We start from the raw sequence: 13,555 nt of genomic DNA, 5'->3' as shown, positions 1-13,555 counted from the left end.
TGCCCTCCGCACGTGCGGCTTCGCTGCTCTCCCAGCGTCGGTTTGCGGGCTGCTAATCACTTCGGGTTTCTCTGCTTTAGACAACTCAGTATCCTGTACCCCTTACTGTAACCAAACTTTACCTGATGTGATTTCAAACGTAACAATTTGATCAGAGATAGCAGCCAGCTCGGCTGCCCCTGATGCTGCCGCAGCGCCTGGCTTTGCCTTGCTGTCCTTGTCCTGCCCGGCACAGCCGGCTGAGATCCACCGGTGGGCCCTTCTCAGGCTTTCCAGTTTCCTTTTAGTTTTGAGAACAGTTCCTGGTGAAGACTTGTCATCCATAAAGATGTTATTTGAGCCAAAATACTTTTCGCTAATTAGCGGACTGTTGCTGGGCAGGTGGAGTTAAACAGGGTGTAGCCAGGGGGCCACAGCCACGCGTGTTGGCGGATGACAGCAGACGGCACGGACGGGGCTGAGGGAGGGCAGCAGTCCATGATGGCGGCAAGCGGGAAGGACAGAGGGAGGTGGGGGCTGCAAGTTGGTTGTGTCCCTGGCTCTCCCTTTATTGGCTCCCAGCAATGGAAGGTATGTGCTGACAGGCCTTGAAATTGCCTCCTACAGACACCCTGGAGAGAGAAGGGCCAAAAAACTAGCACAGGCAGGCTCACCTGCCAGCCCCCAGGGGCTGCACATCCCCGAGAATATGGGGGTCTCGGGACGTAGGCCGGCCAGCCCACTTCTGGCCCAGAATTCGGCCTCAAGGGGAAATCCGGTAATAGGAGTGCTGTCCTTGGGGGAGCCCACTGAGGGCAAAGTGGGGAGGGCCCGGGGTGGGCCCCGGAACCCGTGGTTGCCTGGCTCGGCCCTGGCATCCTCATGGCAGAGACAGCAGGACACAGCTTCCCACTTGGGGCCACTGCCAGCCCCCTGTGCGCCCAGCAGATGTTTCCCTCTGTGCCCCACGTGGGAAACGTGGGAAGCACTGCCCCAGAAAACGGGGAGCCTGTCCTCCTTCCCTGCAGAGCCCAGGGCCGTGCTGTTCCTGGCTGCTGGGAGTGGGCTCCTGGGCCGGGCGTCGGGGGACAGCACTGCTCCGGGCGCCCTCTCCCTGGACGTAGGGCCGCGTGCTCTCACCGTGTGATTAGGATTTCCTGGGAGGGTCAGAACCACTCTCGGCCCTGCCATTGGAGGACCTGCGCCTTTGATGACAGAGCATGCCCAGAGTAAAGGTCGTGATGTCCAAACCTTTCTGCAGGCAATGTCTTATTGCTGGAAGGCAGAGAGAATTCTGAAAAACAGAAACTGATGCTCATCGACTTTGAATACAGCAGTTACAATTACAGGTAATACGTCAAAGTGAAATGTTTGTATTTCAGTATTCTGTCATTGTTTTCAGTGTGTGTATGAAACAACGATAGGGGAGAACACGTCCCAGTACCACCTAGGCAGGAAGCGTCTCCCCTGGAGCTGGCGCTTCCTGTCCCAGCCCAGCCTGTCCTTGGCTGTCTTACGGGGCGCAGGGGTGTGAGCCATCAGGATCCAGAATTTGGCCTTTTCTTGGCTTCAGAGGTCATTTCCTCTCCCAGAAGCACTGACTGCAGGATGGGGCTCCTGAACAGTTGCCCCAGACCACGGGTCAGGCATACTCTGGGAGCTTCGGGTGCTGGGTTCCGGGGGCCCCTAGCTGGCTGTCCCGCCACCAGAGCTGTCGTGCTCGTCTGGTCCTTCGGGGAGGCCGTGGGCTGCGCGGCTCATCGTCTGTGCCTCTTGCTCTTTTCAGGGGGTTCGACGTTGGGAATCACTTCTGTGAATGGATGTACGATTATAATTATGAGAAGTACCCTTTTTTCAGAGCAAACATCCTGAAGTATCCCACCAAGAAGCAACAGGTAGGTGGTCCTGCTTGTGTACTTGCTGATGAGTGAATTACATGCGTCAGTTTTACAGTTAGGGTTGATTACATCTTCATTTTTAAAGTGCCCCTTTTAAATTGTGAAATGGTTAAGCAAACCCTCTTGCTTTAAAATGTTATTTTGTGTCAAAATACAGACCTGATATTTGGGTCCAGATTTTTAAAATCCCTGCACCAGAGATAACCTGTGTTCAGTCAGAGAGGAGCACAGCCTCCTTTGTAATTCCTCCTAGGTTTTTCCCAAAAGCGCAGCCTCTGTTCTGCTGTCTGGCCTTCTTTTTGGGGAGCACCAACTTTCCTCTGTCTGTTTCGCTCTGTGCAGACAGAGCTGGTCTGGGCACCACAGTTCAGTAGCTGTGGCGATGTTAACAGTTCCCTCCCCCGTCCTGGGTTACGGGAGTCCAGTGACTCTGCGCGGATCTCCTCCCAGGAACCCCTCCAGTCCGTCCTGCAGCCACCGTTGAAGCCTTGGGTTGAGGATAAGTAGGCAGTTTGCAGAAGCCAACAGGCCAGGGAGAGGGGCCCATGCCTGCCTCCCCAAGCCTGTGCTGCGGAGCAGCGGCTCGACCGTGCTCGGCTGCCCTGCCATGGAAGGCTCTTCCCCTGGAAGCCCTACCCGGTCAGAGGCGTCCACAGGGGCAGAGGGGCAAGGACAGGAATGCGGGCAGTTGCTGCTGTAGCCCCCTCAGGGGATGCTTCTCGAGCACCCATCTGAGCACAGGGTGAGTCTCCAACAGGGGCCATGCTCAGGGGCAGCTCTCCTTCCAATGCAGACTTGCTGTGGGGACCAAATAGGCCCAAACAGGCCCAAACTCTCTTGACCACATCTTCAGACTGACCGTGATGACCTTGCGTGTATCCTGAGCAGTGACCAGGAAGGTTCTGGACCTCAAGGTCATGCTCTGTGAGAAGGAAGGGTGGGAGAGCCTGGGGAAGAGGACACACAGCCGTCCTCAGGTACCCATACAGGTTCCTGCCATGCTCAGAAGAAATCAGACTTTTCTAAACACTGGGCAGCTCTAGAGGCAAGAACTCTCAAACCAGTAAGGGGGAGCTTTCTAGGAAGAAGGCAGAGGTCATGTCAGTTGAAGGCAGGGCTGTGGAACCCCCTACACTGTAGGGCATTCCGTTCCTGTTTTCTGAGAGGTTTTAGAAATCAGTATAGGTGTTGGTCTTTATCAGACACCTGTCTGCCTGTACTGGGGTCATCTCATGCTTTTCTCTCTTCAGTCCCTTCATGAGATGTTTTAAAATGTTAATCTATCCTGGAATTCCTGAAATAAACTATTTGAATGAGTTGTGTTACTTTGCAATGCTCTGTTGGGTCCAGTTACGCAGTTTTTTATCTGTGCATGTATGTGAGACAGTACTTTACTGTTCATTTTTAAAAATTATTCATATCTGCTTTTGGAATAAAAATTATACTAGTCTTACAAAATGAGTTGAGTGTCCCTTTTTATTTTCTGGAACAAATTTACATAGGGTGATGTTATATATGAACGTTTGGTAGACCTTAGACCTTGCCCGTAGAACCATCTGGGCCTACAACTTTTGGAGGAGGGTCATTAATTACCATTTTGTTAGGATTTCAGTCTATCCAGATATTCTGTCTTTACTTGCCAACTTCAGCATTTGGTGTTAGTCTCCCAGAAATTAAACTACCTGGTATGATGGTTCAAGCATGGGTTTTAAAAACGAATCTGCCTGGATTTGAATCCCAGATCTGCCATTACAGGTTGTAACCTACTGACTGTTTCTGTGCTTCAGTTTTCTCATCTGCCAAAACTATTTTGTTGTTGTGCGGAGTGAGTTACTATGCAGAAACCAGTGCTCAGAATGCTGCCTGTTTGTAGAATTTCATAGGTATCAGAAGTCAGCTTTTTTGTGCCAGGTTTACTTCAGAATCTAAGGGCCCACACCTAGGACAGTGCTTGAACTTGAATGATGCTTTCTGGTGGTGGAGTGGGTGTCAGAGAGAAAGCCGATTTTAGAGCAGGAAGATGGATGGGGTCTTGGCATTCCAACCAGGGAGCCAGGTAGCAAGGTTTCTCATAGGGAAGAACGACCGACAGTTGTTTTCTTATTTACAAAAGCAAACAAACTGGTTTGCTGTGTTCTGTTGCCTTTTGCTATAGCATGAAATATTGAAGAACAAGAGAGTTCATAAATCTCAGTTCATGTGTAAACTAAATGCGCAACCTTGTGGACCCTTAGGGTTAACTGTGTCTTCTCCAGACCGGAGGTAGACATTGCCCATTTGTGGACATAGTGTATAAACAGTCATGGCAGCTTAGAGGTGGAAGGCACTGCAGCTCCTGCCTGGAGGGAGCATCTCCTGACGAACAAGGGACACCCTGGGGCCTCATGCCTGTGCCCGGGGGGCAGCGCTGTGTGGAACGCTGGCCAGGCTGGGGCAGGTCTGACGTGGGCGCTCCCCGCCCTGCGGTCAGACAGTGGAAAACACAGGTGTGGGTTGGAGTAGAAAAAACAATTCTACCTCAGTTACATTTTCTGGAAGTAGTGGTTTCCCACACTTGTCTGGCCAACAGTATGGCATGGAGTTGACTCCTTAGTACCCCAGCCAGGTGGGTGAGCGTCTAGGCCCCGTGCCCCTGGGCCAGCAGCAGGGCAGGCCCCGCCAGGGCTCCCGGCTTCTCCAGCGTCGTCCCAAAGAGTCACAGTAGGTGTGTGTGCCTCATGACAGCTGTTGACATCGTCTGTTTTTAACCGGCATTGACCCTAACGTAATTACTTTTTCTTTAAGCTCCATTTTATTTCCAGTTACTTGGCTGCATTCCAAAATGAATTTGAAAACCTCAGTAATGAAGAAAAGTCCATTTTAGAAGAAGAAATGTTGCTTGAAGTCAATAGGTAATTTTTTTCCTTTGTTGATTTGTAACGATAGCTTACCTCTTTCTAGAGTGTGCTTGGGCCGCCTCCTTGCAAATATGAGTATTTTCGGAACTTCCTCGTAACCATGCATCTCCAGGTCTGCAGTTCTGTCAGCAGTAGAACATTGGGTTCTTGTCCACGTGGCTGAGTGAGTTCAGATCCTTCAGATTCCAGCACATAGCATGTAAGGAGACCAGGGCCTGTGCTCAGGGTCAGGCGCATGGGTGGAGGTGCGACTCGTCTGCCCGGCTGCTGCCACCAGGGCCTGTGCCGTCTTGTCCCTGGTGCTCCTGGAGGCAGGGGTGCTGTCGAATGGTCGGTCTCTCCCAGAAAATAATTTAAAGTTGTGTGTATTGCTTCTGAGTCTTGCTTCTAACTGTTTTCTCAACAGCCCTCAAAGCAGGGCTGAGAAACTTCCAGATTCCTCAAAGGTCTAGACATGTTTATACACATTCACTCATCTCTTCAGTCAATGTTATTGACGGTTATTCCTGGTCTTTGGGGTCTTCTGTGAGAGTATTTGGTAGCAGTGACAGCTCGGGTGACTGTGGCCCGCCTCCCTCACCACAGATCACCCCCCGTGGTTTCCAGAAGCGCCCACGCTCCTCTCACCGAGTGCGCGGCCACCCTGGCGGCCCCTCCCTCCGCTGCAGCCTAGATCTTCCCTTCTGGTTCTTGATCAGATGCAGAGAGAAAAACGGAGGTGGAGGAGACTCAGACAGACAGTGTAGCACCAGGGGAATCTGGTGGGTCAGGGATGGTGAGGAAAACAAGTCGGGTCTGGTGCAGGCACTGAAGCCTGTGCTCCTAAATTAGAGCTTAATCTTCATTTGAATGAAGCCCAAAGGTATCTGGTGACCTGGCCCACACCCTGCGGTGGTGTTTCACTTCCCAGAGAGGAGGGATGGGGTGAGGGCCTGCCTCCTGGGAAAGGCGGTTTTCCTCCTCTCGCTGGCCGCCGCGCGCTCACCCACGTGCAGCCCGGGCTTCGTGCCCCCACCGGAGTCCGGTGGCGGCACAGCGTGTTCACACCTGCAGGCCCACCTGCCGCTGGCCGGAGGTGGGGAGCGGACGGCCGTGGTCTCCCGCTTTCCCATCCTCCTGAGTTGGCTAAGGCAAGAGGCTTGCTCCCAGAGGAGGCAGAATGTCCAGCTGGCAGGAGATGCCGTCATCGGTCCTCTGGCTGGTACCACACATCTCATGTCCGTTTCCTGCTTTTGTGATTACAGGTTTGCCCTTGCGTCCCATTTCTTCTGGGGACTTTGGTCCATCGTACAGGCCAAGATTTCATCCATTGAATTTGGGTACATGGTATGTTTTGGGGGTGGTTTTTCTCTCCTACTCCCAGGGGAAAAAAATGCTTCAGTGTATGTGAGTGCTTGGCAGTAAATGACTGTTTGTTACAGTGGGTCACTCGTTCCCTTCTGAGTGCCTGAACCAGGTGACCAGCACCAGGACAGCGGGTGCCCCCGGGCAGCGAGGGGGAAAGAAAGGCCGCATCATTTAAGTCATCTTCACTGATGCTGTGGGTAGTGCTGAGTCTGTCTTTGGAGGTGGCCCTCGCTCCCAGGGCCAGCGGTCCTGCCTTCTCTGCTCCAGAGAAGTGCTGTGTGGTCCTGTGGTGCTGATGGGGAATGGGGAAACCCGGGCCCTGGAGCTCCAGCCCCTGACCTCAGTCCCTTCTGACACAAGGGAGACCGAGTAAGGAGCGTGGGGGGCTCCTGCTGTGCCTTGTTTCTCTCATCTGTCACCGCTCCATCCTCTGGCCTCCAGTACCCAACTTAGAGCTGGAAGCTGGTGCTGACCTAATTCCACCCCGTTTGTTGTAGCAAGTTTATACCAAACCAGGCTGTCTTTTTATTCTAACCTCAGAACTATCCTTGACACGGACACTGTTTTAACTTCAGTGAAGCCTCTGCGGCTCTGTAATGGGGGGGGGGGTGTGTCCTGGGGTGGGGTGCACAGAAGTGTAGGGAGAACAGTTGGTGGAGAGTGACTGGCTCATCTTATCCTGCTCAGTCCTCTGTGAGGATGATCGCTGCTGCTGGGCAGAAGGTTCGTAGTGCACAGGTGCCATTAGGCAGAAGTGGAAGTTTGGATCTTTAGAGCAGATCTGGAGTCATGGGCACATGCTACTCTAAGACAGAGTAGACTTCAGCAGAGGAGTCCTACAAAGATCATGCATGGCATTTCAGAGTAACAAAGGCATCGGTTCCCCTGGAGGACACAGGAAGTCCTGAATGTGTGCGCACTTGTCTTCCTTCAAAAGACGTAAGACAAAACTGAAAGGGAAGAGGGCACGGTCACCAAGGAGACCGACCACTCCTCCTGTCGAGCGGACCCAGGAAGCGCTGTGGCAGGAAGGACGAAGATCAGAATGTAGCCAGGACCGGCTCAGCCCGATGGGCACTGATGGAGCCCCAGCAGCTTTGGGCAGACACCCTTCTCTGAGAACGTGGCGCATTGGTCAGGCTGGACCGCATGCTGGGCTAGGAAACAGGCCTCAGACTGAAAAGGACTGAACTACCAGAGAGGAAGTCCTCTGAGCACAGCGCAGTTCAGGGGGAAGTCAGCAACCACCACCACAAGAGATGTCTAGAAAATCCTCAGTTATTTGGAAATTAAAGCATATTTCTGAATAAACCCTGGATCAAGGGAGAAATTAAAAGGGCAATTAGAAAATATTTCGAACTGAATTATAATGGAAACACAGCATACCAGAATCTGTGGGATGGAGCCAAAGCAGTGTTTGGAAACGTGTGGCTTTGTATTGGATAAGAGGAAAGTTCTCAAACCTCTACCTTGAGGAGCTAGAAAGAGAAAAACCAATTAAACCCAAAGTAAACAGAAGTAGAATAAAAAATAAGAGCAGAAATCACTGAGATAGAAGATGAACAAGAAATAGAGAAAATCAATGATAACAGAAGTATTTATAAACTGGCTGTACTGAACAAGAAAAAAAGACGACAGACACTGCCAATTTCAGGGGGACACAAAGGGACGGTGTCACTGCAGACTCTCTAGACGCTGACAGGATAAGAGTGTCGTGAACAACTACGCCAGCAGGTCCAACAACGTGCGTGAAATGTGCGAGTTTCTTGGAAGATGCAAATTACTAAAACTGAAGTAAGACATGGCCATGTATTTATTAAATAAATGGAATTCATAATCAAAAACCTTCCTAGAGAAGAAACTTCAGGTCCTGGTGACCCTCACGAAACAACACCAGTCCTACACAAACGCTTAGAAACTAAAGCGGGAGGGATCATTTCTCAGCTCGTGTTCCGAGGCTAGCTTTGCCATGATTCCAAACTAGACCGAGGCATTACAAGAAAACTGCAGATCTGTGCTCCTCATGAACATGGCACAAAACCCAGCATCAACATATTGAAATTAAATCCAACATATATAAAAGGATAATATTTTATGAGCAAGTGGCATTTATCCCTGGAATGCAAAATTAATAGTTACATTTGAAAACCTATCAGTGTAATTCACTGTATTAGCAGAATAAAGGAGAAGGATCACACAGTTGTCTCAGTGACTGCAGGGGAAGCATCTGAGAAAGGCCGAAACTGCCTATGAAAGAGTCTCAGCAAACTCTAGTGACAGAGGGGAACCCCGTCAGCCAGGTCCAGGGCACATGTGGGAACTCAGAGCCTGCTGAACGCTCGCTTCTCCTCCATGGGCTGCTGGGGCGCTCGCCAGCACAGGAGGCCAGAAGAAGAAATCAAATGCAAAAATACTGGAAGAGAAGAAGAAAAACTGCTTTTATTTTATGGGTAACATGATCATGTACATGAAAAAATTCAAAGGAATCAATAGAAAAGCTGTTTAACTACTGAGTGAGTTTATCAGGGTCACAGGATACAAAGTCAGTATACAAAACCAGTGGCATTTCTCTGTGCTAGAAACAGTTGTGAATGAAAAAAAGCTTGTCTTTCCAATGGCCTAAAAGATATTTATGAAATACATAGGGACAACGTTTTTTAAGTACGTGCATGATCTGCACACTGACAACTATGAAACATTACTAAAAGAACCCAAATAAATGGAGATACCACATATGTGGATTTAGAAGACTTAGCATCAAGCTGTCTGTTCTCCCCAGACTGATCTGTAGAGTCTCTCTGATCCCCATCAGCATCCCTGCAGGCTTTTGGTAGAAATCAACCACAAGCTGATTCTGTGTGTGAAAACACACAGGCCCTAAGAATCACTGAAACACTAAAGCTGGAACAAAGTTGGAAGACTTCTGCTAGCTGATTTCAAGACTGACCAAGCACAGTAGCTAAGACAATGTGGTATTGGTGTAGAGACAGATCTAAATCAAATGGACTGGGATAGAGTGCCCAGAAATAGACTCTTACTCATGCTGGCAACTGGTATTCTACAGAAGAGCTAAGGTAACTCGTTGGGGAAAGGATGAGGTTTTTTTTTGTTGTTTTTTTTTAATGATGTGGGAACAACTGGATAAGCCGTATGGGAAAATACAATGAATCTTGAACTCACACCATACACAAAAATTGACTTGAAGCTGATAATAGACCTAATGTAAAAGCTAAAACGAGAAAAGCTTCGGGACTGTGGCAAAGATTTCTTAGGTTATCTAGAGCGCTAACCATGAAAGAAAAAAACACAGCAACTTGGACTTAAAATGTAAAACTTGTTCTTTGAAAGACACCAATAAGGAAATGAAAAGGCAAGCCACAGACTGGGAGAAAACACTGCAAACTTGTACCTGATTAAAGGTAACTTGTATTTAGAATATATAAAGAACTCACAACTAAGCAAGAAACCAAACAACCTACTTTATAAATGGACCAAAGATCTGGACACTGCTCGGAAGGTAAACACATGGCCAATAAGCATCTTTTCATCTGCTTAATAAGGAGTCATAAAAGAAATGCAGACTAAAGCCCAGCGAGATCCCCTGCACACCCATGATGATGCTAAAACTTTAAAAACTGCCAGTACCGAACGTTGGCTAGGATATGCTGCTGGTGGGAATGTGAAAATGGGTGGCCAGTGTGGAGGACGGTTGGACAGCCTCTTAAAAAGTTAAACACCACTTACGTATAGCCCAGCAGTCCCTCTCTTTAGTATTGATCCAAGAGAAACGAAAGCATCTTTCCACACCAAGACTTGTATTCACATGCTCACAGAAGCTTTATTTTTAATAGCCCCAAACTGAAAACAGCCCCCATGCCAAACAGCAGATGAACGGATGACCGCAGTGTTGGAGCCACAGAATGGGAGCCTGCTCAGCGGTGAGCGGACGTAACCCAGCAACAAGCCAGACACGAAAGGGTACCCACTGGATGGTGATGTTTACATAACAGTGTTGTTGCGATCGGTGGTGGCTCGCCTGCAGAGAGGCCCAGAGAGGACAGCGAGGTGCCGGAGGTGTTGCTGACCATGATTGCGGTGCTGGCGGTGAGCCGGCCGTGAGCACTGGCGAGAACTGTGCATTTAATATGAGTTCATTTTTGTGGTATATGTTATACCTCAACGTTCATTTTTTTTAAGTGATGATGTAATCTTCTGGGCAGTCAGCACTGCAGACTTTTCAATTTGGAGGGGTCTTAAGAGATTGTGGTCCCCTACTCACGGACAGGCGGGGAGCAGACCCAGGGATGTGGTGGCCTGACAGGGTCTCACTTCCCTCCAGCGCTCGTCCCTTTCTTTCACCTCCTCTCTCCACTTGCTAACGCCCCGGGGGCTTTGTGCTTTGAAGGAGGAGCCTTTTGTTCTCATCAGTGTCTGTAGGGTTCAGGGTCAGTGAGACCGTGAACCTCGGTGGTGCCAGACACGTAGACAGGAGTCCCGGCTCTGCCTGGTTGGCAGGGCTGGGCTGGCCCAGCCGACAGGCTGCAGACACTCAAGGTGCAGGTGAGGCCCACGCGGCGCCGGCAGCGGGAGAGGGCTCCTGGGAGCCGCAGCAGCTGGGCGCCGCCCTGCTCTGTGCCGTGGGGTGGGCGGGAGCCCCTGGTGAGCCCCCTCTCTTCTGTCTCCTAGGAGTATGCCCAGGCGAGGTTCGACGCCTATTTCGACCAGAAGAGGAAGCTTGGGGTGTGACAGCGGGAGGACCTCAGACACTTCCTCCCTGGGCTGTGGGCGGCCGAGCCCGAGGGCCCCGCTGTGCTCCGACTCCTGTGCCTGCGGCAAGAAGGCGTGGACATCTCGCTGCCGAACACACGTGTATGATACGAAAGACTGTATTAAAATTGAGTAACATTTATTTCATATCTTGTTTACGACTCCACTAGGACCCTGACCTGAGACCGGGAAGCAGAATTAGAGTACAGTAGTGCAATAGTGCAGCGCCTGCCTCCTCCTAATCTAGAGAAGGCGCTTTCTACTCGGGGCCTGAAGCTTTTGGTTAGCTGTGGCGAACGGCAAGGTAGAGTGTTCCTGCAGGGGCCTTTTGGGGTTAACGTTGGCCTTTGCAGGATGTTAATGGACCAGGCTCCCTGCAGGTAACTGCGTATAGACTCCGCTCACTCCTGAGGGCAGCGCTGGGCAGAGGCAGATGGCCTCGCCCTGCGGCCTGACTGGAGGCCCTGAATGTGGTTCCCTCGCCATCCTGGTCCAGGGCTGGGTGCAGACTGCCCAGCCATGCGGGGTGCGAGCTGTCATCCCCAGAGGTCAGGGTGGATGGGGCTCCTCCGTACCTGCCGTCCATTCCTTGTTGCCCTAACTGGACGCGACCCCTGTCAAGCCTGCTAACCGAATGTGCTTTGTTAACCCCGAGGCCGCAGAGAGCCAACTGTTGGCCGGGGGGTCGGGGAGACACGTGGACACACAGGCCTCCACCCACCTGGCTGCTCTCCTGGCGGGGCGCGGGCTGCTCTGTCCTGCCCTCTGAAGCCTTCCCTGTCCATCTCCACTCAGCCTGGAGCTGGGGGCTCTGCCACACGGCTGTGCCCGGCCCAGGCCCCAGGCCCCAGGCCCCTCAGAAGCCTTTTGAGGCCCCTGGTGCCAGGTGGGGAGAGGGACACCCTGGCCTCGGCTCTGAGGCCAGCTCTCCCTGCCGCCGCTGCTCCCCAGTGTCCCTCCCGTGGTCGTTCTGATGGGAGACAGCAGCCCGAATGTGGAGCGTTGGGGCAGGGACACAGAACAGCTGTGAAATCCATGTATATTAAATGTCCTTTGGGATAAATTCTTTTTTTTTTTTTTTTACTCTGAATTCTTATTTGAATTGTTTTTTGTGCATACATTTCTGCTACCACAAAGACTGTACCATATACAAATAAAAAAATAAAAGCCTGTCCTTCACTGTCACCCTTGAATGTGTCCTGAGTCTCAGGAAGGGCTCCACTTACCTCAGTGTGCTTATGCGAGGCTCCCAGTGCCGCTCCCCAGATGTGGAGACCTCTGGAAGGGTGGAGGGGAGCACTGGATGTCTGGGAGGAAACTGAATGGCTGGGCCGGGGCTGGAGGGAGACTTTCCACTGCTTGTCCTTCTAGACATCGCAAGGTGAGTGTGTTTTGATATCCAAGCAATAAAAGATACTGCACTCTGTGTAGCTCACTTAGAATAAAGCTCCCAATTCCTGCCTGTGCCCATGAGGCCCGTGTGGTCACCCGGCCCAGCCAGCATTGCCCTCCACCCCATCTTCTGCCCCAGCCCCTCTCTTCCTTAAGACAGGCTCACTCACATCCCTCCACGGTCAGCTCGGAACCCCCTCTCAGGCCTTTCTAAACCTTCCCCCTCTGACGTGGCACTGCCCCTTGGCCACCTGCCCCACGTGCTCACTGGCCGTCGCTTTGGTTCTCTGCGTGTGGAGCTCCTGGGATTTCACCACTCACTCATCCTCCTGGATGAGATGAGCAGGGATCAGGCTGGTCCTCACTGCAGGTGTCCCCCTGTCCCTGTATCTCCTGCTGATGACCTCCATGTCCCAGGGTGCCCACTCCAGTGTGTTTACACGTGCTGCTTCCCCAGCAACCAGCCTTGTCCAGCCAGGCTGCCAGCCATCCGGGTGTCAAAACCAGGGTAGGGCCCACCAGTGTCTCCCTGTGATCACACCTGCTTCCCTCCAAAAGCCGTGCCACGCTTGGTGCTGAGCGTCTGCTTCCTCCGTCACCATGCCTCCCTGCTGCCTCACCCTCAGTTCTCTGCCCAGCTCTACTCCCCAGGAAGGTACAGCCTGGGGCCCTGGGCTGGGTCCCAACCCATCCACAGCCCTCCTGAGTCACACACACAGCTTCATCTGTTCCTAACCAGATGCTGTGACCAACGTTTCTCGGAGCCATATCTCTGCCAGGCCCGTGGGTTGCCATGCAGCCCCTGGTAACCCAACCCGGCCTCTGGGGCCCTGAGCAGGGCAGTCCTGGACCTGAGGGACAGGCACCTCCCAGCAGCTGCCAGGTGAGAGCCACAGTGCCGGGCCAGGCCTCTCTGCCTGCTGTGCCCAGGGTGTCTCTGCCTTCAAGGCAGCCTTTGTTCCCAGGGCCTCCAGCCGGAAGAACCACTTGGCAGCTCCTCTGTGGGAGAAAGTGAGGCCTCTGAGAAGCACGGGCTCTGCCTCCCAGCCGGGGCAGGGGAAACCCAGCTGGAGAGGCCTGCAGGACGGCACCTCCCACCCCACCTGCAGAAGGCCAGCCTCAGGGGAGCAGGACTGCCCACCCAGGGAGGGATGGGGGAAAGCTGGCCCCTGGCTCGGCACTTTTCCTGACCATCAGCCTGTCCTGGGCTGTCCTGGACAGCCTCTGCCCTTGTCCAGAGGGAGGTGGCCTCAGGTGTGACCCCGCTGCCCCACA

General features: G+C 52.2%; 1 protein-coding gene across 7 annotated transcripts in view; it reads left to right on the top strand.

Annotated features, from left to right (window-relative positions):
• Positions 1-12,073, top strand: part of CHKA (choline kinase alpha) — a 55,543-nt gene extending 43,470 nt beyond the window's left edge. For 4 of the 7 annotated variants that reach the window (XM_032490017.1, XM_032490015.1, XM_032490012.1 and 1 more), the window contains 4 exons: positions 1,241-1,328; positions 1,766-1,874; positions 4,662-4,768; positions 10,808-12,073. In XM_032490017.1, coding sequence (XP_032345908.1) covers positions 1,241-1,328; positions 1,766-1,874; positions 4,662-4,768; positions 10,808-11,024 — 521 coding nt within the window. In that variant the 3' untranslated portion in view covers positions 11,025-12,073. Of the gene's footprint in view, positions 1-1,240; positions 1,329-1,765; positions 1,875-4,661; positions 4,769-6,018; positions 6,101-10,807 lie in introns of all 7 variants that reach the window. The other 3 variants (XM_032490018.1, XM_032490014.1, XM_032490016.1) reach the window with 1 other exon arrangement.
• Positions 12,074-13,555: the final 1,482 nt, after the last annotated feature.

This window comes from Camelus ferus, chromosome 10 (assembly GCF_009834535.1).
Source record: "Camelus ferus isolate YT-003-E chromosome 10, BCGSAC_Cfer_1.0, whole genome shotgun sequence".
Classification (NCBI taxonomy): Eukaryota; Metazoa; Chordata; class Mammalia; order Artiodactyla; family Camelidae; genus Camelus; species Camelus ferus.
The sequence above is the reverse complement of the archived record's forward strand: the minus strand, read 5'-3'. Positions and strand labels throughout refer to the sequence as shown.